At 34.0% G+C, this 25,114-nt stretch overlaps 2 protein-coding genes across 4 annotated transcripts in view; one reads left to right on the forward strand and one right to left on the reverse strand.

Moving 5' to 3' along the window:
- Positions 1–792: 792 nt before the first annotated feature.
- LOC138322751 (epsin-2-like) lies at positions 793–18,289 on the reverse strand. 2 transcript variants are annotated; one of them, XM_069266836.1, is made up of 10 exons: positions 18,220–18,289; positions 15,982–16,063; positions 13,484–14,133; positions 13,043–13,148; positions 12,263–12,468; positions 11,338–11,364; positions 8,484–8,754; positions 7,774–8,028; positions 7,219–7,380; positions 793–5,632 (listed from the first exon to the last, which is right to left on the reverse strand). In XM_069266836.1, exons 3-10 carry the CDS (start codon positions 13,979–13,981, stop codon positions 5,427–5,429), a joined length of 1,731 nt encoding a protein of 576 aa, XP_069122937.1. In that variant the 5' UTR covers positions 13,982–14,133; positions 15,982–16,063; positions 18,220–18,289; the 3' UTR covers positions 793–5,426. The 2 variants fall into 2 exon arrangements, with proteins under 2 accessions (XP_069122937.1, XP_069122939.1); XM_069266838.1 differs by lacking the exon at positions 11,338–11,364.
- A 163-nt stretch (positions 18,290–18,452) lies between these two features.
- LOC138322754 (uncharacterized) overlaps positions 18,453–25,114 on the forward strand; it is a 31,437-nt gene continuing 24,775 nt past the window's right edge. For both annotated transcript variants that reach the window (XM_069266840.1, XM_069266841.1), the window contains exons 1-5: positions 18,453–18,555; positions 22,002–22,171; positions 23,200–23,304; positions 23,700–23,754; positions 23,974–24,077. In XM_069266840.1, coding sequence (XP_069122941.1) covers positions 22,096–22,171; positions 23,200–23,304; positions 23,700–23,754; positions 23,974–24,077 — 340 coding nt within the window. In that variant the 5' untranslated portion in view covers positions 18,453–18,555; positions 22,002–22,095. The remainder of the gene's footprint in view (positions 18,556–22,001; positions 22,172–23,199; positions 23,305–23,699; positions 23,755–23,973; positions 24,078–25,114) is intronic.

Consider the following 25,114-nt stretch of genomic DNA (forward strand, 5'->3'; position numbering starts at 1 on the left):
AATCTTATTGGCTTTCAATGTGTGACTCTGCTGTAATTAATTCATGGCCCGGAGTATCGCTGATACAGTAGGAGATACAGCACCTTCTACAGGATTAAATCAGCAAAGATAACCAACATCTGGCCAGGGAGGCATCCTTATGTCTATCAATAAAATCGATTTGTTTACCCTATAAACTAGTCTACGATTACGCTACACATATGCAGATAGTAAATAATGGATGGTTCGTAGTACTATATGTTGTTTGTTCACGTAAGCTACCGGTCACTCCGGTAAGACAAACTTTCAACTTTCACCTAACCCTCGCAACCAAGTGTAGGCTGACCAGATGCATTCAGCTCACACACAGACAAACTTCCAACATTGAGATCACAATGTTAAGAAACGTCCAACATTCAACTAGACACGTAGGGAAACTTATAACATTCAGCTGGACACTTATAGACAAACTTCCAACATCGAGATTTCAATGTTAAGAGTCCAACATTCAACTCGACACCCGGGAAAACTTATAACATTCAGCTGGACACTTCTGGTGCGGATTTGGATGCCGACATGGCAACATTAGCCTATTGTTACTCTAGCTACTGTTAAATCAGAAAATATATCACCTTCAAAAGAAAAAGTCGGCCAGAAGGTTATATATTTCCACTACAACAGTACCTACTGGTTGCTCATAACTGGTGAGCTTCAAATACACAGGGTGACCCAACGTACCCATCATCAAGTTACAATAGTCTTAGTGTAGTACCAAGTACATAGTTTATGTTTAAAAAAAAACACACATACGAATTGTTTTCTTAGATATTTAATGACTAATAATTAAGTCATATCTGATAACATTGCAAGTTTGCAAATCAAATTTCATACTTATAAAATATAGCCCACTAGACCTAAGGCATCGAAGCAACACTCAGTAGAGAGATTTCTTTTTGTTTCAAAATAATTTCACTGTAAAAAACAATATTTGTTTTGAACTAGAAATGACCAAAGATTGTTTTTTATCAAAACAATTACAGAAGAACATGTTTTGATTCAAGCATAATTAACAATGAATGGGGAGACAACTATTCTTGATTAATGATGGGGAAAGGCAATGACTGAATAAGAGCTACATCACAAACACAAGACATTTAGCTACCCATCCAACAAGTACTGGCAACGTAATGTTAGTTCTATACTGAGATTTTAAATTCCATAACACCTAAATGAATGATCAGTAATAAGATAAATGTTCTTAAGGGCTAATACGAGGTTTGATATTCTGATGAGTTGAATGATATTTACAGAGGATAAACAAGGACAAACTGTTACCAATGGTTACAGGTATGATGTAGTTATAAAAACGTGAAAAACTAACATTGGAGGTAATTGTTTTAAAACCTGTCCAATCTGACGACTTCGTGGCAGTCACACAGGTGGATATACAAGTTACATTTTATCATAATGAAACTTTGTCAATATACAGAGGGGTCAGGTAAGACAGGTTCTACAGTTTTATAGACCAAACACCAGATTCATCACTGCTCCAGTCCTTTAACTCATTAATATAGGAACTTCCATAGAAAAGCATTAGTTCTTATTATAACAGTTAATAATCTTAAATTTTCCAATGCTTTCCTATAGATTTTTTTTCAGATGCAACCCTGAATTACACTGAATTAATTACAAACTATTTTAATTTGTGAAAATGTTGTTCATCTGTTAAAATATTAAATATCTTATATCTGATAGAAATAATTGACAGACTTGTCTGTATAGACTTATCCTCAGATAAATCAGGTGAAGACTAAAAAACAGTGATGAATCTAGGGGTCTGTTATTGCAAACACCGACAAGTACAGAATTCGTCAGAATGGAATACAATACATAAAATTCTCAACACAAAGTAATCCAAAATGGGAAACATATTTTGAATTGTATTACTGATGGTAGACTAAGAGTGAGTGATGTAATTACACTTACCAGGTTCACCATATCTAAAATACAAGAGTTACTTCCCTTTGTGACAACTTCGCGTCCTCATGATCAAAAGGCAAATTAATCTTAATCATTTATCACTTTCACATCGGGAGTTATGATTTGAAACTAAAGCTTCCAAATTAAACATAATGAAGAATTAACTTTACAAGATAATCCACATATAGAAACTCTTGGGAAAAATGGTTCTATAACATACATATAAACACAAGAGCTTTACCATGACCCAATGGAAACACTGCCCCTAACTTCCATGATCACATTCTGAATTTAAAGTATCAACAATTGCCAAAGTAATCTGTGCAGGTGCTGTGTTCCTACTTTGTTCAGGGATACAGGAATACATCAAACTCGAGTGCTTCAACACATTAACATTGACAACCAACTACATGGATTAAAAACAAAATGCCATTCATAGCTTCACAGTAAAAATTCTGGTCTGTACATTATATTCATAAAGGGTGTTGCCAGGGCCAAGACAACACTAACAATCAGATCTTTGTAGAGGGTATGTGCACCAAAAGCTGCATATTATAATCAGATCTATAACAGGTACATCTCTTAAATGTTATTCCCTTTCTATGCTGATAAATGATTTAAAGGAAAAACATCTTTCAGAAATAGTTCTGAGGCCAAGCAAAGTTACAACTGTGTTGTTTGAAACAAATGTTTGGATCTAAATGCTAAAAAGGAAATCATTACATTTAACTGTATTCTTTGTGATCTTTTTTTTTAAAATGAAAAATACATCTTAACAAACTTGTGAGAAGTATGGCTTCATGCTCTGAATTCTACAACAAAGAAAAGAAATAGACAGACAATATTGACAGTGACTGCATTACTAACACTAGAAGTACAATATTGAAAAAGAGGATGGCACATTTCTAAAGGAGTTTTTGTTCTACAAGAGCTTTTAATCAGTCATAAACATTATAGCACAAGAAAGGACGGAACATAGTCACTCTTAATGAATATCAAGTTTTCAGCTATTTTCTTTTTAATTTTCATTCTTTAAAAAGCTTCAGAATAGAAAATCTTCAAATTTACATGAGAAATTTAATTTTAAAGCTGCTTCATCATCATGAAAAAGAAAACAAATATCAACGGTCCTTACCCTATACCCATTTCTTTAATTAACAACAGTGAAAATATTAGCCAAAACATTTTCATGAACATCTATTTTGTTGACATTACTTGATGCAAAAAAAATTTCCGAGAGCATCTATGCAATACAAAATCAGAAGCATTTGGCACAATAAGAAAATTATTGATTTCTATAGCTTAGATCACAAGTTTGTTACAGTGTACATTATATTAGGTATTGACCATTCTGTAAATTTTTTTACCATGCCTTGTATGACAAAAACTTGCTAATTTTTGATATTTACTTTATATATAGCTCCTGTACACAAGCTCAAGTTTAGAATGTTAAGATATATATAAAACCCTACAGAATTACAGTCAGTTACTATTACACTGGTGTAGTACATACTCATATGTAAAACACATGCACTTAAATCGTACTGATCCTTCAGGAGAAATCCCAATCTTTACTGTTAATATCCCCACCCAGATCCCCTTACCAGTACAATTCCTGAAGCTAACAATTGGTCACTCTATTTATAGTTTGATAACAACTGTCTTTGTACCAGATACACAACCATTTCACCATCTCCTGTTAAACATAGAACCAGCTGTGAGACGTACATTATTCATGGGTTCTAGCTATAGAACATGGATGAATCTATCAATGATTCCATGTAAATATTTAGTTTGGTTGTGGAGACTACTTAAACAAGATCGGCAATATCTTCACCTCAACCAACAAATATTTTCTGACAACACCACAAGGCTTTCATCTTGATCTCAAAAACAATATTTCGTGCTCCATGAATAAATATAAAGTCATGAATTGAAGACGTCACCCTTTCTTCAATGATTTATACAATGGAATATTCACATGAGGATCCCAATGTAAGTATAGCATTAATAGATTGTTTACAGTCAACAATACATCAGAGTAAATGATTTGACAGAGTAATATATGTACACCATGAACAGATTAGAAGTTCAAGGAAAATAATACAACCAAACACTGTTTTTATGAACAAAGAAAAGCAGTTTACACTTCTGGTTATGCTTTGCCTATGATACAGATTGAATATAAATATTAAAAATTCCAGATGTCCACTCTCTTTAAAATTTAGCCCAGCCTGCTTTGTACGACAACTACAAAAGGACAGGAAACTACTGAACACTAGGTATACATGTAAATACACTCAATGAAGCAACATCAAAATAGTATATGGTTGATTAAAAAGATCTAGTTCAATCCACCAGATATAATTACTTGTACTAATTTGATTGCCTGACTGACATGAAGAATAGTAGGGGGTGTCGATAAATAAATGGCTAAGGTTATACCAAAAACCACATTTAATGGGTTTTTTTTCTTCACCAAATTAGGAAGAACAAAATTGACTTGTACCCTGTTACTCCGTATTTTCATTTTTATGTTTTTTTTGTTTGTAGATCAATTTAATACATGAACATATAAAATTCTACTATTGGAAAAATGAATCTTTGTATGAAAATTTAATCATTTTGAAAAGACATCACTATTTTTTTCAGTATAAGGACAAGAGGGTGTTGATAAGCCTGTAATTGTAGACCCTAACTTTCCACATTAAAGTAAAATTAAGTCATTGACCTAGTCCTGAACTAATTAGGACCAAGTCCGGAACTATTTAACATAGCCAATGATGCAACTACTACACAAGCACACAGACAAAAAATAAATAAATAGCATGGCTGGAAACCTATTTATATACATAATGCTTTTCTTTGAGTCCTCTACAGCACTTACATTGTATTCAACCATACCACAATCTTCATCAAATATCAAACAAAGACAATTCTAGAAATAAACTACACTATTATGGGAAATTAAATGTAAATTAAATTTGAACAAAAATATCTGCACTATATAGCACAAATCCATTTACTACATTTTATCATTCCAAATCCATATTTGAGAAAACATACTCCCTTAAATTTTTCTGACAGCATGTCACATTTTCATTATCTGATATCTTTCAGTGTTAATTCATGAAGTTATAAGTTAAACATGATTTTGTATGTGTTTAAATAAAGTGACATTCATTCATTGCTATTGATTGTGACAACTCTCTGAGGACCAAAACGAAACATGAACACACATACAGCTCTATCAAAACAGGCTGGGCAAAATATCAATTTGTTGAACATCATCTTGAAATCCATTTCATATGAACAGATAAAATTGTGAAACCTGATTCACATTTTTACAATGATTGTGTTCTCCATGTGGCATGGGAAACTACAGTGTACAGAAAATTCAATCATATACATATACATTTATAATAATTACAAGTTCATCAATATATTAATTTTATAGTATCACATTTTCATAAGAAGGGGTTCTGCGATTGCATAGCCCCATTATTCATTGGAACGAGGGGGTTTGGTAGTAAAGTTGAAGAACTTGGCTGTGAGAATCCAGAATTATATGTGTTCGTCTGCATCTGATTCAGGGTCATTCTTGTCATCTGCTGTTGTTGTTGCTGTTGAAGTTCAAACGGATTTGTAGTTTTAGTGGCAAATGGGTTTTTAGCTGAAACACAAAAATGAGCAAAAAAATGTATTTTGTCAAACAGATTTTATGGAACTTACACCTTTCTATGTTTACAAGATTTGCCAAGCAAAAATTAAAACTTTAAGATGAGTTCAATAGAATCACGTATCGAATGAACACAAATTCAAGATGGGTTTGATCATATAACTACAACAAGAGGCCCAGAGGGCCTGTATCGCTCACCTGGTTTGTAATGCCAAGTAATGTTCTGAATACAGGTTCATTGTTTCTTTTCTGAAGGAATTTTAATATTAACCTCTAAATCCCCTATTGGGCCCCACCCCTCCTGCCCCCAGGGGGTCAGAGCCAAAATTTATACAAGTTCTGTTCCCCTTCTTCCAAGGATGTTTATGGCCAAATTTGGTCACAATCCAAACAAAACTCTAGGACAATAAGTGATTTATAGGATTTACCTCTATTTCCCCTATTGGGCCCCACCCGTCCTGCCCTCGGGGGGCCAGAGTCAAAATTTATACGAGTTCTGTTCCCCTTCCCCCAAGGATGTTTGTTGCCAAATTTGGTTACAAACCATGCAGAACTCTATGACTAGTAGTGATTTAAAGGATTTACCTCTATTTCCCCTATTGGGCCCGCCCCTCCTGCCCCCGGGGGGTCAGAGCCAAAATTTATACAAGTTCTGTTCCCCTTCCCCAAAGGATGTTTGTGGCCAAATTTGGTTACATTCCATTCAGAGCTCTATGACAAGTAGCGATTTAAAGGATTTACCTCTATTACCCCTATTGGGCCCCGCCCCTCCTGCACCCGGGGGTCAGAGCCAAAATTTATACAAGTTCTGTTCCCCACCCCAAAGGATGTTTGTGGCCAATTTTGGTTACAATCCATGCAGAACTCTAGGACAAGTAGCGATTTAAAGGATTTACCTCTATTACCCCTATTGGGCCCCGCCCCTCCTGCCCCTCGGGGACCAGAGCCAAAATTTATACAAGTTCTGTTCCCCCTCCCCCATGGATGTTTGTGGTCAAATTTGGTTACAATCCATGCAGAACTCTAGGACAAGTAGCGATTTAAAGGATTTACCTCTATTTCCCCTATTGGGCCCCGCCCCTCCTGCCCCGGGGGGGACAGAGCCAAAATTTATACAAGTTCTGTTTCCCCTCCCCAAAGGATGTTTGTGGCCAAATTTGGTTACAATCCATGCAGAACTCTATGACTAGTAGCGATTTAAAGGAAATGTTGACGGACGGATGGACGGACGACGGACGCCGCGCCATGACATAAGCTCACCGGCCCTTCAGGCCAGGTGAGCTAAAAACCTACATTTCAAATAATTTCAATGCCAAAATGTGGTGTGAATATCCAGCAGATTAGCCATCTTGTTATACCATTCTCAAATCAAGTCATTGTTAACTGACGTCAAGTGATGATGCCATAATAAATTTTCAACCAATAATAAAATAGTGACATAATAATCATTATCTGGGGAAAGTCGATAGGTAAAATTCTCTATTCTAGCATACATCCTGTAATCTTTATATAACAATGGTAATAAACTAGTTCTATTTTCTAATAAAGACCTATCAGTGACAGCAGCAGATAGTGAGTACCTTGAGTATTTTCTGTGGCCACAAGCTGGTCGAGGTTGACTAGACTGGCATTGTCCCCTAGGAACTCCTGAGGGGTCTTTCTGTGTTTCTGTTGTTGTTGTTGAACATTGGTCAGTCCATCACTCATACCGCTCATGTTCCAGGCATCCTCCTTCTTTGGTTCTGTAAAACCAATCAAATATTTAAAATTGATACTTTTACACGAGTTCACTTTCATATTTACAAATATAGCATTCCTTTTTCTTTTTTTTTTTTTTTTTTGTGAGGGGAAATGATGATCCAATGTTAAATTGTCTCAACTACAAATTTAATCAAACATTCAAGTTACTTTTGTTACACTAAAAGGGAAAAAAATACTACAAAAAATTATTATTGAATTATCTCAATTACAAAAACTTTCCTTTTTTGTAAAGGAAAGTAATTCTGGATGTTTAAATTATCAAAATTACAATAAAACACATTCCCTCAACCGATTTAATTGGTTTTATTTAATATGAATATACACATTATGTGGGCTAAATGATACATCTGAGTTTAAAAGATTATACCAAATACCTCCTAAAGGATCAAATGCCTCCAATTCCTTATTAGTTTTGGCAGGAGAACTCCCAGCACTTCTGCTACCAATCAGATCAAATGCATCATCAACGCCCGAGCCGTTCGATACTGGTGGAGCACCACCAGATGCTGTGAAGTTGGAATCAAATGGTGTTGGTTCAGACATGACCTGTTGTGGAGGGGCTGGCGATCCCCACGGTGAACTTTGAGCAGGCACTACACCTGATGTCCCCCAGGGATCCGTGCTCGAAGCTGCAGAGAAACAATGAAAACACAATTGATATTTACTGCTTGCATGTATTAAAGCTATGAATATCTAAATGTATTAAGTGACACATCTGATTGCCTAATACAGAAGTTTGAGAGGGAAAAAGACATCTGATCAACATACACGGATGGTGTCACGTTTATCACACACTTGTAAAGTTCTAAATGATTTTATTGTTATCCATATATAATAGTTTTATTTCAATAGATCAAAGTTTTCTGCTAAAACATCAGTTTTGGTAACTTGTCAGCAACTTCAAAAATTAGCATCTTAATATCAATCACAACATATGATATTTTTAATTGACAATATACAAGTATATATCACAAACGTTTATATGTACATGGTATGTATAAGAATGTAGAAAATTTATTGGTAATTCAATGTATCAACTGTAAATAAGAAGTTGATCCAGAGTTCCAGGTGAGAGTGGCCATACCTGCAGGATACGGGGGCGGTACTGGACTAACATTCACTGGTAACGGGGCAGGAGCCGGGGCACCCCAAGGATCCGCATTACTGGCAGGGGCAGCAACTTTAGCTGGTGACCCCCAGGGATCTGCTGCAGCAGACGGGGGTGGTGGTTGAGCCCTAGGGGCCTGTCCTGGTGGTCCTGGCAGTGGACTCCCCCAAGGGTCTGTAGGTGCAGGTTGGGCTGGAACTCCCCAGGGATCTGAGGGCGGAGCCTTTGTATTTTTGACTGGATCATGCTGCAAAAGAAAACCGACATCTATACATCAGGTAACTGTCAGAATCTTTTATATGTATTATAGTATAACAAAATTTATGAGGAAATAATAAATCTTTTTAAATTGATTAACAAAAAAAATTTTTGATGATTCAAACAGATCACATCATAAGCGCGCAAAAAAAAGTCTTTCTCTTTTGTTTGTAAAGTTTGCAAAATAGCTAATCAACAATCTCCGTATAAGGAAATCAAAACTGCAGTAAACAATTAAAAATTATCAAGAATAAAATCCTGAAGTACATATGTAGACAATAAAAACCAAAATTAGCTGTAAAAACATGCATTTATGATCTATAATATGAAAGAAATATTTATAGTGATTAATAATTTGTAGTCAATAAAAACAAAATATAACAAGAGGCCCATGGGCCTTAACAGTCACCTGAGTTCAGATACAGAATGAAACATATAGACACGTTGGTCAGTGATTTTACAAACTTGACTTTTTAATCATGAAAATTATTTGCTTCCATCAAACCTGTGAACTCAGGAATTTTTTTAGAAATTTTAATCATTTTGACCCTGTTTGGTGCCACCCCTCTAGTCCGCCAGAGGGTTAGCGAGGACCGATATGGATGCTAAACAGCTATATCTCAGACTCTAATCAAGTTTGAATCATTTCCTATGAAAATTGAGCAAATAATGTTCATAAATGTGTTTTACCCGTATAAACTAAAGAAAACTTGACCCTCTCCCCAGGGGATAATGTGAGACCCCAAGGTCATATAATTCACAATTTTTATAAAACATATCTTATGACCTTTCCATCTATAAAGGGTATTTGATTCTACCATTTTCAAATTTTTTAGAAAAAGATTTTTAAAGTTTTATCTATTTGACCCCTTTTGGCCCCATCCCTCTGTCCCAAGTGGGGTCAGCCAAGACCAATAATGGCAATATGGATATGATGTTAAAATGCTATATCAGGCTAATAATTCTAACCATGTTGACTCATTTCCTATAAAAATTGAGCAAAAAATGCTCATAAATGTGCTTTCACTTCATAAACTATAGTAAACTTGACCCCTTCCACAGTGGGAAACGTGAGACCCCAGATTCATATAATTCACATTTTTGTATTGGACCTTAAGACCTTTCCATCTATGAAAAATATTTGCTTCTAGCATTTCCAGAATTTCAGAAGAAGATTTTTTTGAAAATTAAGCCAATTTGAGCACTTTTGATCCCGCCCCTAAGACCCCTGGGGTCAGTCATGGAAAATTTGTTAATAGGATTCAATAGCCATCTCATATCGATAATTCTGGGAATATTTGACTCATTTCCTATTACAAATGACCAAATACCTGGTAATGCTCAAAAATGTGTTTTCCCTGTATAAACTATAGTAAACTTAACCCCTATCCCCAGGGGGAAACTAGAGACACCAGGGTCATATAATTCACAATTTTTGAAGTATTTAATTCTACCACATCTGTGAGTAGAGAAGATTTTTGCAATTTAACCTCTTTTGGCCCCTCCCACAGCCCACTGGGGGGGAAGGGACCATATAATGCCAAATTTTGATTGGTCTTACACCTTAGAAGTTTTGTGCAAAATTTTATTGAAATTGCTTCAGCAGTTTTGGAAAAGAAGTCAAAAATTTGAATTGTTAATCTTCGCATGGACGACGACAGACAAAAGGCAATTAGAATAGGTCACATGAGACTTTGTCTCAGGTGACCTAAAAATAAACAAAAGGAATTCAAACTTTGTCAAATTAAAAAACTCTATTAAAATTTTACTAATAATATGATGTCATGCATGTTTTCGTTTGATAGGTAGATAAGAATACAAGGAATTTATATATAAAATATACACAAGTTTGCACATCATTGTAAGAAAATAACAATGGAACATATGCAAGATTGGTACTTTGAATGGCTTAAATCATGGATATCAGGCAACGTCAATGGTCAAAGACTGCTAATTTTAAGTTTAACAGTAAAATTTTACAATCAGGAGAATGATGATGGCCTTATCAGCCCTGCTGGGAAATATCAGTATCAAGCTTACAGACACAATATTGTACACGAGGGAGGGGAGACAACTGTCAGTGCAATAAGCATGCAGCTAGAAGGGTAAGCTGAGTACTACACCCTATCTGAAAATTATTGATAAATTTCAGAATCTTCATACACCGTTTATATGATATATGTTAAAGTTCAGTTTAGGTAAAAATTATTTCTGATTTGTTATATATCTGATCAACTACTGACATACTTTACATAATTTAATATTTAGTTACTCGACATTCCTCAAATGCACTGTGCAAAATGTAAACATTAACAATGAATGCTAAAATATTCAAAGTTCATCCTTCATAGGAGTTAATAGGGGATTAATATCTAATTTAAATTACAATGATACTTTGATAACAAGCGTACAGCTGAAGGCATTCCAGCACAACAGAATAAAACATACACAAGGGTAACTAATTATCATAGTCATTAGAGCAAACCATGGGAAGACATGGTGCAACAATGGCGTCTTTTCCAATGATAAAACATCATTGACAGAAAAGGTAGAACTGAAATTATGGATTAACCTTTTTACTTATCTCCTTCTTCCTTTCCTAAAGGAACATGGAAAAAAGAAAAAAAAAACCAAAAGAAAATCCCAACAAGAAAAGCAAACTCCACAAATATCAATCGATGACAAATATAAAGAAGAAAAGAAAAAAATGTATATAAAGTGATACAAGAAATGTGTACAAGTGCATAAATTTTAACAACAGAAAATGACAGATTGGAAATTAATTATCTGAAATAAAAACATATTTTCGATAGATATTTGAAATTTATGGAAAATCTTTAAATACAGCAAAACAATTGTGTCATACTTTCCTATTTAATCATAACATCCTGCTATTGAATGTATTAGCATCCTAATAGAGATATTATTAGATAATAAATATGAATTATCATATTAAATCATCAGATTTATAATTAAACTCATAGTCATTAGAATCTATATACCGGGTACTAGATGTGTATCATTTAGAAATGTCGGTCAAGTAATTAATTTCTAAAAGCTTTATTAGCTTATAGCTTTGAATGAATAGAATGTATTATTGGAAACTGCTTATACAGTATTTTTTTTGCCTTAAAATTATATTTCACAAATTTTCAGTTTGTAATATTACACAGTTTCCACTCATTTGAAGTTAAAAGGGCTGCAGTGGCAGAGTGATAAAGGTGTTCTGACATATTACCACTAGCCACTAGCCATCCACCTCTGCGTTTTGAGTTCATATCCCATTCAGTCATTCGTAATACCAGTTACTGACCATGGTGTTACTGACCATAGGTCAGTAGATTCCTTAACCTAACCTGACGCATCCTTAAATGACCTGGGCTCTTAATAAGACACAATACAGAAAAAAAACCCAATTCTTAATGTGATAACAATTAAGCCAAAATTAAATCTATTCTCCGATAAAATAACAGGACTAAAAACATCATTTGACCTACTTCTTCCACGGCTTGTTTTCTGCTCTCGTCCAGGGCCATTTGGAGTTTGATGTCATCTGACTTTTGTTTGCGGACATTTTCATCATGTTCCTCTTTACTCATGGCCAGTGCCAGTTGTAGCTGAATCTCCTCCTCCCCCACAGATGAGGGGCGTGCATACTCCACATCTGTTGACAAACGCCTTCCTGTACCCTCTGTCGGAGATGCTGTAAGGAGAAGATGTCATTATACACACAAACTGCAGTGAGAACATCAGTGAAATAACACTTGTTGTGATGGAAACTTTGCTTATGCTAAAATAGTTATCTTTGCACAATACACAGTCTATTAATACCCTCTTAAAATATTGTTTGGCTACAATTCCTATAAATAAATTTATATAATTACAGGTAGTCAATTAATTCATTCACAATTTGGTGAACTGAGCATGCTAAAATGGTTTGGTATATATGCATCCTGTCTCATTTAGGTGGGCCTATACATGTATATCAAATATGATGTTTTATACATAGTACAGGAAACAGGTTTTAGGCCAGACAAGAGTATGTACAAATAGATGGAAAGATGGATGGACAAGTGGAAGGTCATAACACAAACCTTTACCCTCCCCCATCTTTGAGTCTAGATCGAATTACCAGGTACTGTCTACATACAAACACTACTGGATTATCTTTTTGATTTTTCCAACAGACTTTCCTCTAAATACATATTAATATAGTTAAAAATATAAAATCCTTCAATGATAGTAGAAGGCTAGCATTATAGGATATGAACACGTACAAGTTTCACTGCCACCACTAAGAGCGTCTCCTGTGGCCCCTCCGTACGGATCAGCATAGCCACCCGAGCTTGTCTCTAGACTAGGACTTCCAGCACCATACTTAATCTACAAAACATGAGTAAGATTTTCTTTTATTCAATATATATTATGAAATTTGCATTTGTACAATTAATTATATCCAACAGCAATTTTGACTTTCGGTTACAAATTATATAGTCGTTTAAAAACTACTCTTTATTTCAATACCAAATAGATCAATAGACCACATAAGGTATTACAATCAGAATAGTAAATGTATATAACTGTGATTTCCCAAAATTAACATAATAAACAGATCCAGAAGTTAACATAATAAACAGATCCAGAAGTTAACATAATTAACAGATCCAGAAATTAACATAATAAACAAACAAAAGACAATAACATAAACTTCTAAATACCTTGTTATCGCTTCCTATTCCCATTGCACTTTGTGCAAATCGTTCTTTTGCTTTAAGTGCTTTGGCTCGTTCATTTCTAAGCCTTTCGTCATCTTTTAATAGAGCCACAAGTTGCTTTGCCTTTTCCCGGACATTCATGCCTGAATCTCTATTATCTTCCTTGTGTTGAAAATCTTTCAATGTTTGAATGGCAAATATATTTTCCTTACATTGCTGAGCAACCTTTTCACTGCCTGTTTTTATAATGTAGTCTAGTAATACTAAAGCCTTATACACATGTCGCCAGTTTTTACCGTGATCATTGAGCCTCTTCCAGATCATCTGCATCACTTCAGTGAATGCGACAACATTGTATGTTAAGTCTGCGATTTCTCCCATCAATGTACTTGATGGACCCCATGGATCATTTGACGTCGCTTCACGCACTTTGACTTGAGCTTCAGAGTAATTCCGGACAACATTTTTAATTGTCCGGCGAATTGGTGGCATGTTAGACATGATGATTTTTGTGTGGAATCAGTCAAATTGGATGACCGTCTCAATACTTTTTTTGTAACTGCTTAGAAGCGGTGGTCTGTGTACATCAAAGCTGCATACCTTATCATAAGTTCTTCACTTCTCCTGGTGGCCTTGTAAGTTTACAGATGTACCTTTATAAAACAGAAAGAGAAGTTTAATGAAAAGCTATATCTAGATCTAGAGATGATATGTAAACTAGTAAACTAGATCTAAATACATGATGGATATTTCATACAGTGATAAATATAATCTACACATGTATTATGTACATCTTGAGTCCTACGCTCATGCAATGTGAAATTTTGAAAGGAGTTTCTTGAAATATGTCACTTTAACATTGTTCGTTGACTCATTGTTTTTTGAGGTATAGATATGAATGTAAGGAATCCATGAGAATAGCTGTAAATTGATAGCTGATACATTAATTAATTGAAAATTTGATCTATATTTATGTACCATATTCGCTGTAATTAGCGACCCTCCTCCTATAAGCACCCTTCCCCTCTAGATCTTCTGGAAAATGAGTTAAATTTTAAATTATATAAACGCCCCTCATGAATGTTCATGATCAATTGTGATGTTTAACATTGTTATTGTATCCCATATTGTGTACATGAACTTGGGTTGTGAGTCTTTCATATGTGAATTACAGCAATAATGAGTCTCAAAGGAAAAAAACAAGCTTAAGGTACAGTAAAACCCCTCTAACTCAAACCCGGATTTCTCGAATACCCCCTATTCGTCGAATTGGTCGTATGGTCCCGACCGCATGTCCCTATATAGCTCGAACAGCTATTCGTGGAATACTCCCTTAATCCTCAAACAGAAATATATCCCCGTTTCAGCAAATACATAGTAACTACCCATCGTTGAACAGGTATTCGGCCCTTGATAATTTTTTACCTGTGTCACATCTGACTGCACCGACCGTCACAGATAATTATAATAGCTCACGACCTGTGTTTATACAGGTGTTGTATCAAGCCTTTCGGTAATTAAGGGATTAACGGTGACAATAGTACCTACCTACACAATTGCCAGTTGTTGTTTGATGCAAACTTTATTTGAATATTTTAGAAAAGGCATTAAATAATAATTAATGTCTCTCTCATAATAATCTTACATATAAAAATACGGAAGATTTTGATTCGTGTTCATAGAAAGTATACATTGTGAAATGACAAAAGAGTCGGAAGAAATCACTGACGTCTGGCTTCCTGTATAAGTTCAATATTTTTTTTAAATTTCTGTTGTTTTTTTTTCAAAAGATATAAACGATACCAAAATTTGATAGTGCTAAGTACAAATCACATTGACCCATGTTCGTTTTTATCAGTGCGTTCCGTATCTTTTCCCGCATATTGTATTTTCGTAACTTTTCTCATGAACGCTTTTACAATTAAAAGGTAGACATAGGTATCGTTGTTTGTTTGTAACTATGCTGGTTAATATCTTTATAGTGTGTATTTATTTTGTAAATGTGTTAAATGATTTTTGATAATTAAATCATCGAAATTGTACACATTGTCTGTTTTAAGCAATACCACGTTTGACGATCGTTTACATTTGATTTACTTTGTTGTCAGTATTTTCAAACCCACATTTCATGTAATACATATTTTTTTTCAACTTGATATTGCTATCAAAAATCACTTTCATGAACAATCCAAAATGCTGAAATTACGGTAATTAAAATGTCATTGCAATGCATTGTTTGTCATTGGGAGACCGGACATTTTGACTTAGTAAACGTCACTGAAAGGTTTTGGAGTATATGAGCTAGCACTAAATTTTGTATATTATTTAGTTGTTTTGGATGAATTTTTAAATATCCTATATACTGGTTATTTCATGATCAATATCTAATTGACATATTACATTTTGATAGGTCTTATTTATAGTGTAATTATGTATATATATATATATATCTAATCCCCTTAAGATTGCACAGAATATCCTCTGGAGAAATGAATACTTACCATTTAACAACCGCTGTAGAATACTGAAGAGTCCTGTTCAAATTTGCACTTTTTAATTAAAATCCTTTGGATTTATTACTTTCTGTAAAGAAACAAAGGCATGTTAAAACAGCTATATAGAGGATCAAATACATGTATATATATTTAACTGTATTTATATATATTTGTGAAAGACAATGACAGTCATTTATTATACCACATCTACTATGATCTAGTCAATCTTTGCCACAATTGACTTCAAACTTTAATTTGAATTTTGAACATTTTTCCTGCTCCTAATATTAAGATAAAAAATTCTTGTACTAGCTGGCATGTTTTCCAGATGTGCAGATGTAGTCTGTTATGCAGATGTAGTCTGTTATGCAGATGTAGTCTGTTATGCATGAGTTATGCGATGTAGTCTGTTTATGCGATGTAGTCTGTTATGACTGTCTATATGGCTGTACATATGTCAGAGTTTGATACTATCATGCATTAATGATTACATATCAATAGAGATGTTATAATATTGATCAACCTGTCATTGGATAGTTGTTGTTTGAAGCAGCATTCAATTCATAAACATGTACACCTGTATATGTGTATGTAAATGGAAAATAAACTTTGTAACTATAGATTAACAATTAGTGGTCTTATTAAGAAATATTTATTACTTTGCACGTTATAAGTTTTCAAACGTTGATCACTACTTTTTGTGTTTGATATTACTTTTGTGTGATAATGTTGTTAGTGATTTACATAATTATATTCTCCATATATACCAGTGTTCAATCTACGATTATTTTTCGTGGGTCCTTTTCAATGGTTTTTGTGAAAACAAAGGGTCCCACAGTCCTATAGATACCCATTCCCAGAAATTTCATGGGTCCTTTTCAATTCTGTGAGTCCAGGATTCGGGTACTCGAACAATGTTAGAGGTATAGCACGACGAGACACTTTTGATCATTACGTCGTGTCTAACCTCTAACAATCAAGGCAGGATTCACACGGCGCAGAAATGGGCTCGATATAAATTCAAAATTTCAAGTTGTGTTTACACTAACCTTTTATATCCTGAAAGAATTATCCCAAATCATCTTAAATCCAAAATTCAAAACGTCACTATTGCACTGTTATACCGAATTTAGACATTTTTTTACCCCCACCACTATTTGTAAGTCTACCCGGTCGCCATTTTTACTTGGTTGTTACAAATTACGGAATGGTGACGGAAAGTAAAAGTATCATTATCTATGAAATGTTTTGCAGTATTTCGACTAAAATGCATTAATTTATTTAAATATTTCCAGAATCAATCAGAACCGATAAAAAAATACCTGTTTTCGTGCATATAAACAACCGTGGTTACCACTATTAATATTATCTTTCCATTTGATACACCGTACTATAATTTGATGAACCGGAAGTGACGAAAATTTGAATAGGAATTAACCTAGATTATACAGCGATGCTATGGGTCAGCTCTTAAATGTGTGATTATTCCGTGGATTAATGTTATGTCATACCTATTCTTATACCAGGATGTGTTCATGGATAACTACTGATTCACGCTATACATGTTTTTTGACATTCTGGTAAGTTTTTCACTTGGTAATTAAGCGTCAAAGTTCCGCTCAAATTCTAGGGCGGAACTTGCGAAGACTCGTATAGGTTTCGGGCATTAGATCTCGATATTGCACATCAGAAGTTTCTCAATATCGAGATCTAATATTATTGGATAAGGACTCGGGATGCGCATGTAGATTGATCACATTATACAAACCATATATTATAATTAAAACCAGTCGAACAAAGATGGGTAAGTAAACGGTCTTACACGTGTGTTTTAATCCATCTCACACAATGCCTATTGTGTAATATTGTGTATAACTGTAGAAACTGGTTATTTTCGTTTTAATAACAAATACATCACGACCAGACGATACATGGAATATGGTATCTCCGATTCAAAAGTTTTTGCTATAAAACATGTCCCGTGTCTGTGTGTTGAAGACACGTCTTTTAAAAAAACATAAACCCTTCCAATGTCCGTCAATTAACATTGACCGTACACTAAGTCATGACATCATGATATAATTTTGTGAGAAGTGTCATGATTGAATGATCTAAAATTGTGCATGGAACTAAAATCACACAATCCATTTTAACTAAGAAATTGCTAAACTGCATTAAATGTGAAAAGGTAGTGTTCCGTATTTTTTTAAATGTCGTGAAACATGTTACTTCTACGCATTTTACCTCTTCCGTGATTCCTAAGAAAAGCAGGAAATGATAAATTCTCAAAATGGCCGCAGCTTCCTGTTTAGTAACACACGGTGGAGGTAATTTCAACAGCTACACGGCGATTTACGTTTTATTTATTTTTAAAGAAAATGTACATGTCATGGAAAACTAGAAATCCTTTCATGTGGTATGACATATATTTGTATTTCTCATAGGTCTGTTGATTATGAAAATTCCTCTAAATTGGAAAAACCATGTAGACACATATAGGTTTAAACATACAGGGAGGTAAATGTAACAGCTTTATACCTCTGGCATAAAAGAGTTCTCACTTGCTGACAACAACCATGGGTTTGTAATATTTCTTATTTCTTTCAATAATGATCAAAATCTTACGAAATAAGACTTCAATGATTTTTAAATATTTAATATGTACATGATTGTTACTAGAGTGAAACACCACTAACAGCAAAATATTTAGTTTTACTGTTTACGTTACCAGTAGGGGAGTGATGCATGAGACTGTGAGAATCCTGTATTTTCAGTGTGTGTACATAATTTTACCCGTAGGCCTATATACCTGTCACTCAGAGGTGTTGATCGCTTAGTACAGTACATGTAGGCCTACATGTGCTGTCATTATCAGTACGTACTCTTATGGTTTGGTTCACTTCTAGGCCTAGATGGTGATGTATGGCGTACTGCACAATGAAGAGGACTAAACAACATTACATGATGAAATTTTGTAATATCATTTTAATGAATTTCATCAAATTTTATTTACGGATTGAGCAAGACGATAATTTTGCCTTGTGAATGTACATGGTTCTATGATTTTGGCATCAACTGAACCTGTTTCAAAATTTGCCCACATTCTTCTGACATTATTTTACCTCCATGTTAATGTAACTTTTCTGTTGTTATCATACCATATTTTTGAGTTTTTGATAGTGCACAAAAAACACCTGGTAATATGTAACATTAGGCCTAATTATATATATTTTGATATGTATTTTTATATATAGCTATTGTCAATAAGAAGAAATTTCAGTTGTGATTGCTATAATTAATGGAAAACAACACTACTGTATTAAAACTTTCAAAGTTCTATTATTGTTTTCACACAAGTCTGACATATTTTGTCAATAAAAATAAATGATAACTTGATATGGGCCTTAATTTTTTGCCTTAAAAATTTCTTACAATACAACCTATATATGCATGGCTGTTAATAAATCAATTTAACATGTATATTTATTGGCAGATGTAGAACGGCAAACCTTAGTGGCATTACATTGATTAGGGTGTAAAATGATATATTTGTTTTATTATCTGCAGATAATTGTGAAACAGTATCAATTGCACCAGATGATACTTTAATATTGAAACCAAACTGTAAAGTTAATTGCTATAAATAATGTAGAACGAATATACGTACCCGGCCTACCATACCTTTCAGCCAAGTACGAATTGGTCCCTATGTGTCGTAGTGGAGCAGTGCCTCCGAAAATCACTCGGGCACCATTTTGTATACTTTTTTTTTGTAGGTTTCCAATTGTTTTATGCGTATACAAGCATTTACTTAATATTTTTGTCCAAAACAACATAGGTACCATTCTTAAAATCTACCGTACCGCTCACAAGACGTCAAATTCATAATTTGTACAATTGCCATATATTTTCTCTTCAGAATGGCCTTCATATGTATATGTAAAAAAAAATAATGTTTTGCTGGGAATTTGATTTTTTATATGGTTCAGTTTTAATGCCTAGTAGGTAAGCGATATAAAACAAGTAAGATAAAATGCATGGAAATGATTTAATATTGGTTTACATAATCATTACTTTGCTCCAATAGCAGTAATAAGCACCAATTGTAGCTCTATAAAGACGACACCATTTTCTGTCTAAAAGTCTTTGAGCTACAATATTGCAGCTATAAATAATGATAATGTGATGAATACAGTCCTAACGTCTTGTATTCTAAATTTGTTAAACATAGAGCCTGGTTATAATTAGTCACTCATATATGGGGTCACAGTGGCTAAAGGGTTAAGGTGTTCGGTCAGATGACAATTGTTACCAATAGCTAGCCCTATATAGCCTCTATACTCACGGTTGGTTTTGGAATTTGAATCTCATGTGCATATGCATATGCATGCTCATGAGGTAGTTGCTAGCTATATACTACCGTAACTGCAGGTGTGTGTTTTTTCTCTGTGAACTCCAAATTCTCTCCACCTCCTAAACCTGGCACATCCATATCCCACAGTGATTTTAGTATATGATCATTTCAGGAGTCTGTACCTATTGATTTGGGGAAAATACTGCATTCTTACTTCTTTGAAATGTATATATTTAGCGAAAGTTTTCAATTTGGAAAAATATTTACATGAAATGGAGTAAGTACATTGCAGCTAAATTTCGATTTGGCCCCAAATGCACCCCCAAAAAATCACAAATTACCTTAAATAACCCTGCAGGATGTTCACATATAAACCACTCATTGTCAGTCTTCATTGCATATCAGTTATGAAATCTCTGTTCATAACATGACTTCTCTGTACAAAGTACAATATTTATATAGTACCAATATTAATGATAAATTATCTATGACTAATCCACTATAAACATCAGCAGTCTAAACATTTTCATTGATTTATTCTTGTGCTTAACTGAATCACCTAGCTACTTCTGCTTAATGTGTTTTTTTCATATATGTTCTGATATAAGTTTGCCTAATGGTTTTTGTGGCTATTTGATCTCATGCTTCTTTAGTAGAAGTTCTGCTTAAATTAAATGTATTTGAAACTATTTCAAAACATTAGGCTGTTTCTCATGCTCAGTGTTATGCAAAACCTGCAAAATTTTAAAATCAAAAGAAAAAAAATGTTGTTTTGGATGCACTAATACTGATCAACCAGCTACATGTAAATGTGTATATATATTTAAACCAAATACATGTAGCTAATTTGCAAAATAGATTTATAAACTTCTGCCCTAGCTGATATCTTTAATACTAACAGCCTTAAAGGCCCAATAATGAAGTGTTCATTTAGCACACTTCGATTATTTTAATTTTCGCCAGATCAAGTTCAAAAACTTTTTGTTGGTTTAAAAGCTTAGGAAGTTTAACTTTAATATGTTTACCCATTGTATTTTTAAAGTACAGTTTAAAGAGATTTATACGGCACTTCATTTATACACATTGTGAATAATGGTTACTGTTTTGATTGTATATAGAATGAAGTATTTGTTACTATATATATATATGACTTTATTGCTTTTGAATTATGAACAAAAGGCAGAACATTTTGTTAATGATGTAACAAAATATAATTTAATTGTTGAAAGGTATATGTACAATAATTAAATACCAAAGTTTACTTGAAATAAACGGTTTTATATATAATTTAATTTACTAATTACAATAATATACAATGTGTACAACTGTACATACATGTGTACTAGCATCTAACTTGACATCAACCAATATCAAGCTGCCAGTAGATAATACCTATACTCGCCCTAATATAAGTATGTCCCTATGAGAGCCCTCAAACTCTGAGTGGTGAGTTTGAAACCTCTAGATCTGTGGTCTGTTTGTTATGGTTTTGGTATAGATTTCAGCATGCATGGTTCTGCACTATAAATTACACACCATGGTACATATTGGGGGAGGAGAGGGCTGTCCTATCTTGTCCTGTGCCATTTCATGTGAAGGCCAGTCGTTTATATCTTACAGACATTTCAAGTTTTGATATGTTGTCTATTTCAATATATCCTTTTTATTTCAGATGAAATCAGTTAATTTTGAAAGTAGCCATGCAACCATAACAAGCAATATGGCTAGATAGTGGATCGTACATAACATGTGCTGAACTTACCAAGATGAAGGACTCAGCCTCCATGCTGGTGTTTTCTACACTTCTCTTTGTGCTGGTGTATAATATAAATACATCTAATGGTAGGTATCATCTGGACTAAAACAAATAATGGCTTTATTAATTTCTTATAATTAGTTTTTCTCTGTTTTCATACTATATCTGACTTTCTGATTGGCCAATTCTTTTTCTTCATACCTCTATATTTCCATTCTACTTTCAGTTTCCCGTTTGATCTATGTTAAACCAGATGGACAATATCAGGCTTTGAGCTCCAATCTGGTCAAGCGTATGAATATTTCACGTTTCCGCCGAGTCTCAAACAATGTATACAATGTATACTTACACATATCCATAACGGTCAAATAATTCTTAAAAAGTGGTTTTAACATTGTGCGGTCTTTAAAATCCTATAGTATTATCGTGTTGACAAAATAGCATGTATTGAAAAATTATCATCGCATAGTTTTCATTTGTTCGCTTGTTTCAAACTGTTTTGTATTGAACTATATATTGAGAAGCTGATGCTATGGCTGTAAAGCCTGTTCCGTTTATTGAACTTGGTGACGTCAATACTAGCGCAAGCGGTGAATTCAAAAGATATACGTGTATGGTTTTGAATTTGAATGATCGTAATGAAAATATAAGTAATAAACTGTTACCAGATTGGACGTACAGTTGATATGAATCCCATCTGTTAGAAAGATAAATATTCATCTTCCTTCCAGATGGGTTTCATATCAACTGTATGTCCAATATGGTAACAGTTTATTGCTCAAATGAATAAAAATCCAAGAATAGCACCAAAATCCTACTTAATCATGACGTCACGTTATTTGAAAAATTATTAATTAGCAAAAATTGATGTCAATATTTTCTAACTGCATCAACTGATTCCAATATGCTAGCTAAGGGTATTCAGTACGATACTCTCTCAGGGAGAGCATAGTTACGTATCATAATAAGAGAGTAAAATACTGAATACCCTTGGCTAAGTTGGCTAACAAAGTTACATCAGGTTATGAAATAAATTTAGTTTGCAAAATTTTGTGAGAATCTGTTACGCTATTTTATGTATTTGTGTTTTATGTACATGTTTTCCCTTATTTAGCGGCTTGCCCTGTCCAGTGTGGCTGGAGAGCGGAGTGCCAGAATAGCACCTGTCAGTGTCCTGCAGGCTACACCCTCCACCCTAACCAAAGAGACTGTCGGGCAGGTAAGATCAACACGAAAAACTGTGATATATCACTAAAAGTGTTAAGAGGATGTAAAACAAAATTAACCGAACAAATAAAGGTATAATGTTATACCGGTATAATGTTTTAATGTAAAGTGTAAACAAAGTTACCCAAACAAATATAGGTATAATAATATATAATTTTTAATGTAACTTGTTTATCTCTCCTATGGAAACAAAAATATATAGCTGGCTGCATGGACCTGTGTGTTGATCAGCAGTCCTTACTAAGGAACCCACACTATAGCTAACCACAGATGCAGGCTATTGTTATAAAAGGGTCATACTTTGAAGAATTGAATTCAAATTTAGAAAAACAACCTAAGCTGCAAAAATATCATTTAAGTTCATGGTTGCTTTTCTTTTAATTTCAGCCGTTTGTACTGCTGATGACTGTTTAGAATGCGATTCCGAAAACAAATGCCAAAGGTAATGCTTATATATGGTATTCAATACAGATATCCTGAACTATCCAAAAAAAATTACTCACAATGAAAAAATGTGTATTAGTTTTGTATTAAATAAAGAATCAACCATATGCATGTAATAGCATTAATTTTCCTTGATAAATTTGCCTGTTTTTATGATAAAGACTGTATCTATGTATTTTCATACTTGTTATATAACTCTTTTTAACTCTTTTTATAGATGTACCAATTTTTTATCGGAGCAAAGTGGAGAGTGTTTAGTAAAGTGTAATGGTGAGGCTAAGATCCTACAGAGTGGACAGCTCCAGGGGAGTGTCTGTACAGGTAAGTAGAAAATATATATAGCATATAAAATACAATGTACAAATTATAATATGCATAAAAGATTGATGTCTTTTGGAATATTTTTCAAAAATTTCACATGGATTCATTTAACAATGTTCTAAATCACCACATTTTATACACCTTTCTGTCATGACATCCGCATTCCTAGATTGATATAGTGACAGTGGATACACCTGTGTTAGGGTACCTTTGTTGTACCTGTGTGTAGCTAATAACTAGTTTATATAGTGCCTTTGTTGTACCTGTGTAGCTAATTACTAGTTTATAGTACCTTTGTTGTACCTGTGTAGCTAATTACTAGTTTATAGTACCTTTGTTGTACCTGTGTAGCTAATTACTAGTTTATAGTACCTTTGTTGTACCTGTGTAGCTAATTACTAGTTTATAGTACCTTTGTTGTACCTGTGTAGCTAATTACTAGTTTATCACCTTCTAGCTACTGTTGTAGCGGAAAAGATATTACCTTCTGAAAAATCAGTCAGAAGGTGATATCTTTTCCGCTACAACAGTATCTAATCACCTACATACTTAACTACCGTATGTCTATTACTAGTTTTGTCTCACCGACCAAAGTCAGTTTGTCTGCTGAGGGTTCAACCTCTGATTGAGACTGTCCTCACATGTAAGGAACTATTACAGTGAGGATTTTAGAAGACAGCCCCTGGGTCTGAAAACTTTGTATAACAGGTATATTTTTGTAGTGTACCTGTGTAGTTTGCTAATGTATACACTCGTACCATATGATTCATTGACTGGTTTGTGACCTGAGGTAATAAGCCTATGGTTACCGGGTGCACTGTCAGTGTCATGGCCCTAGACGGTATACTCTAGGTAGATAACAGACATTTGGATGTGTATGTAGCCTCGGGTACCTACACGGTCATTACCATCCTGGTATCATCTGTCTGTCTTGGTACATTGGTCTACAGGTACAAAATGTTAGGTGTAATAGCATACCTGGTAGTCAATAGTCTGTTCTGTAGAACACATTGGTTTAATGTGCTTTTAACTGACAG

Source organism: Argopecten irradians, chromosome 5 (genome assembly GCF_041381155.1).
Source record: "Argopecten irradians isolate NY chromosome 5, Ai_NY, whole genome shotgun sequence".
Lineage (NCBI taxonomy): Eukaryota > Metazoa > Mollusca > Bivalvia > Pectinida > Pectinidae > Argopecten > Argopecten irradians.

Excerpts from the sequence above, each read along its gene's own strand:
- LOC138322751 (XM_069266836.1), bottom strand. The coding sequence starts at position 13,981 with ATGTCTAACATGCCACCAATTCGCCGGACAATTAAAAATGTTGTCCGG. Across the intron at positions 8,755-11,337 it reads AGAAGGAGATAAGTAAAAAG|CATGATCCAGTCAAAAATAC; the intron begins GTTAATCCATAA and ends TTTCTTTTGCAG. Across the intron at positions 8,029-8,483 it reads ACCGCCCCCGTATCCTGCAG|CTTCGAGCACGGATCCCTGG; the intron begins GTATGGCCACTC and ends GTTTCTCTGCAG.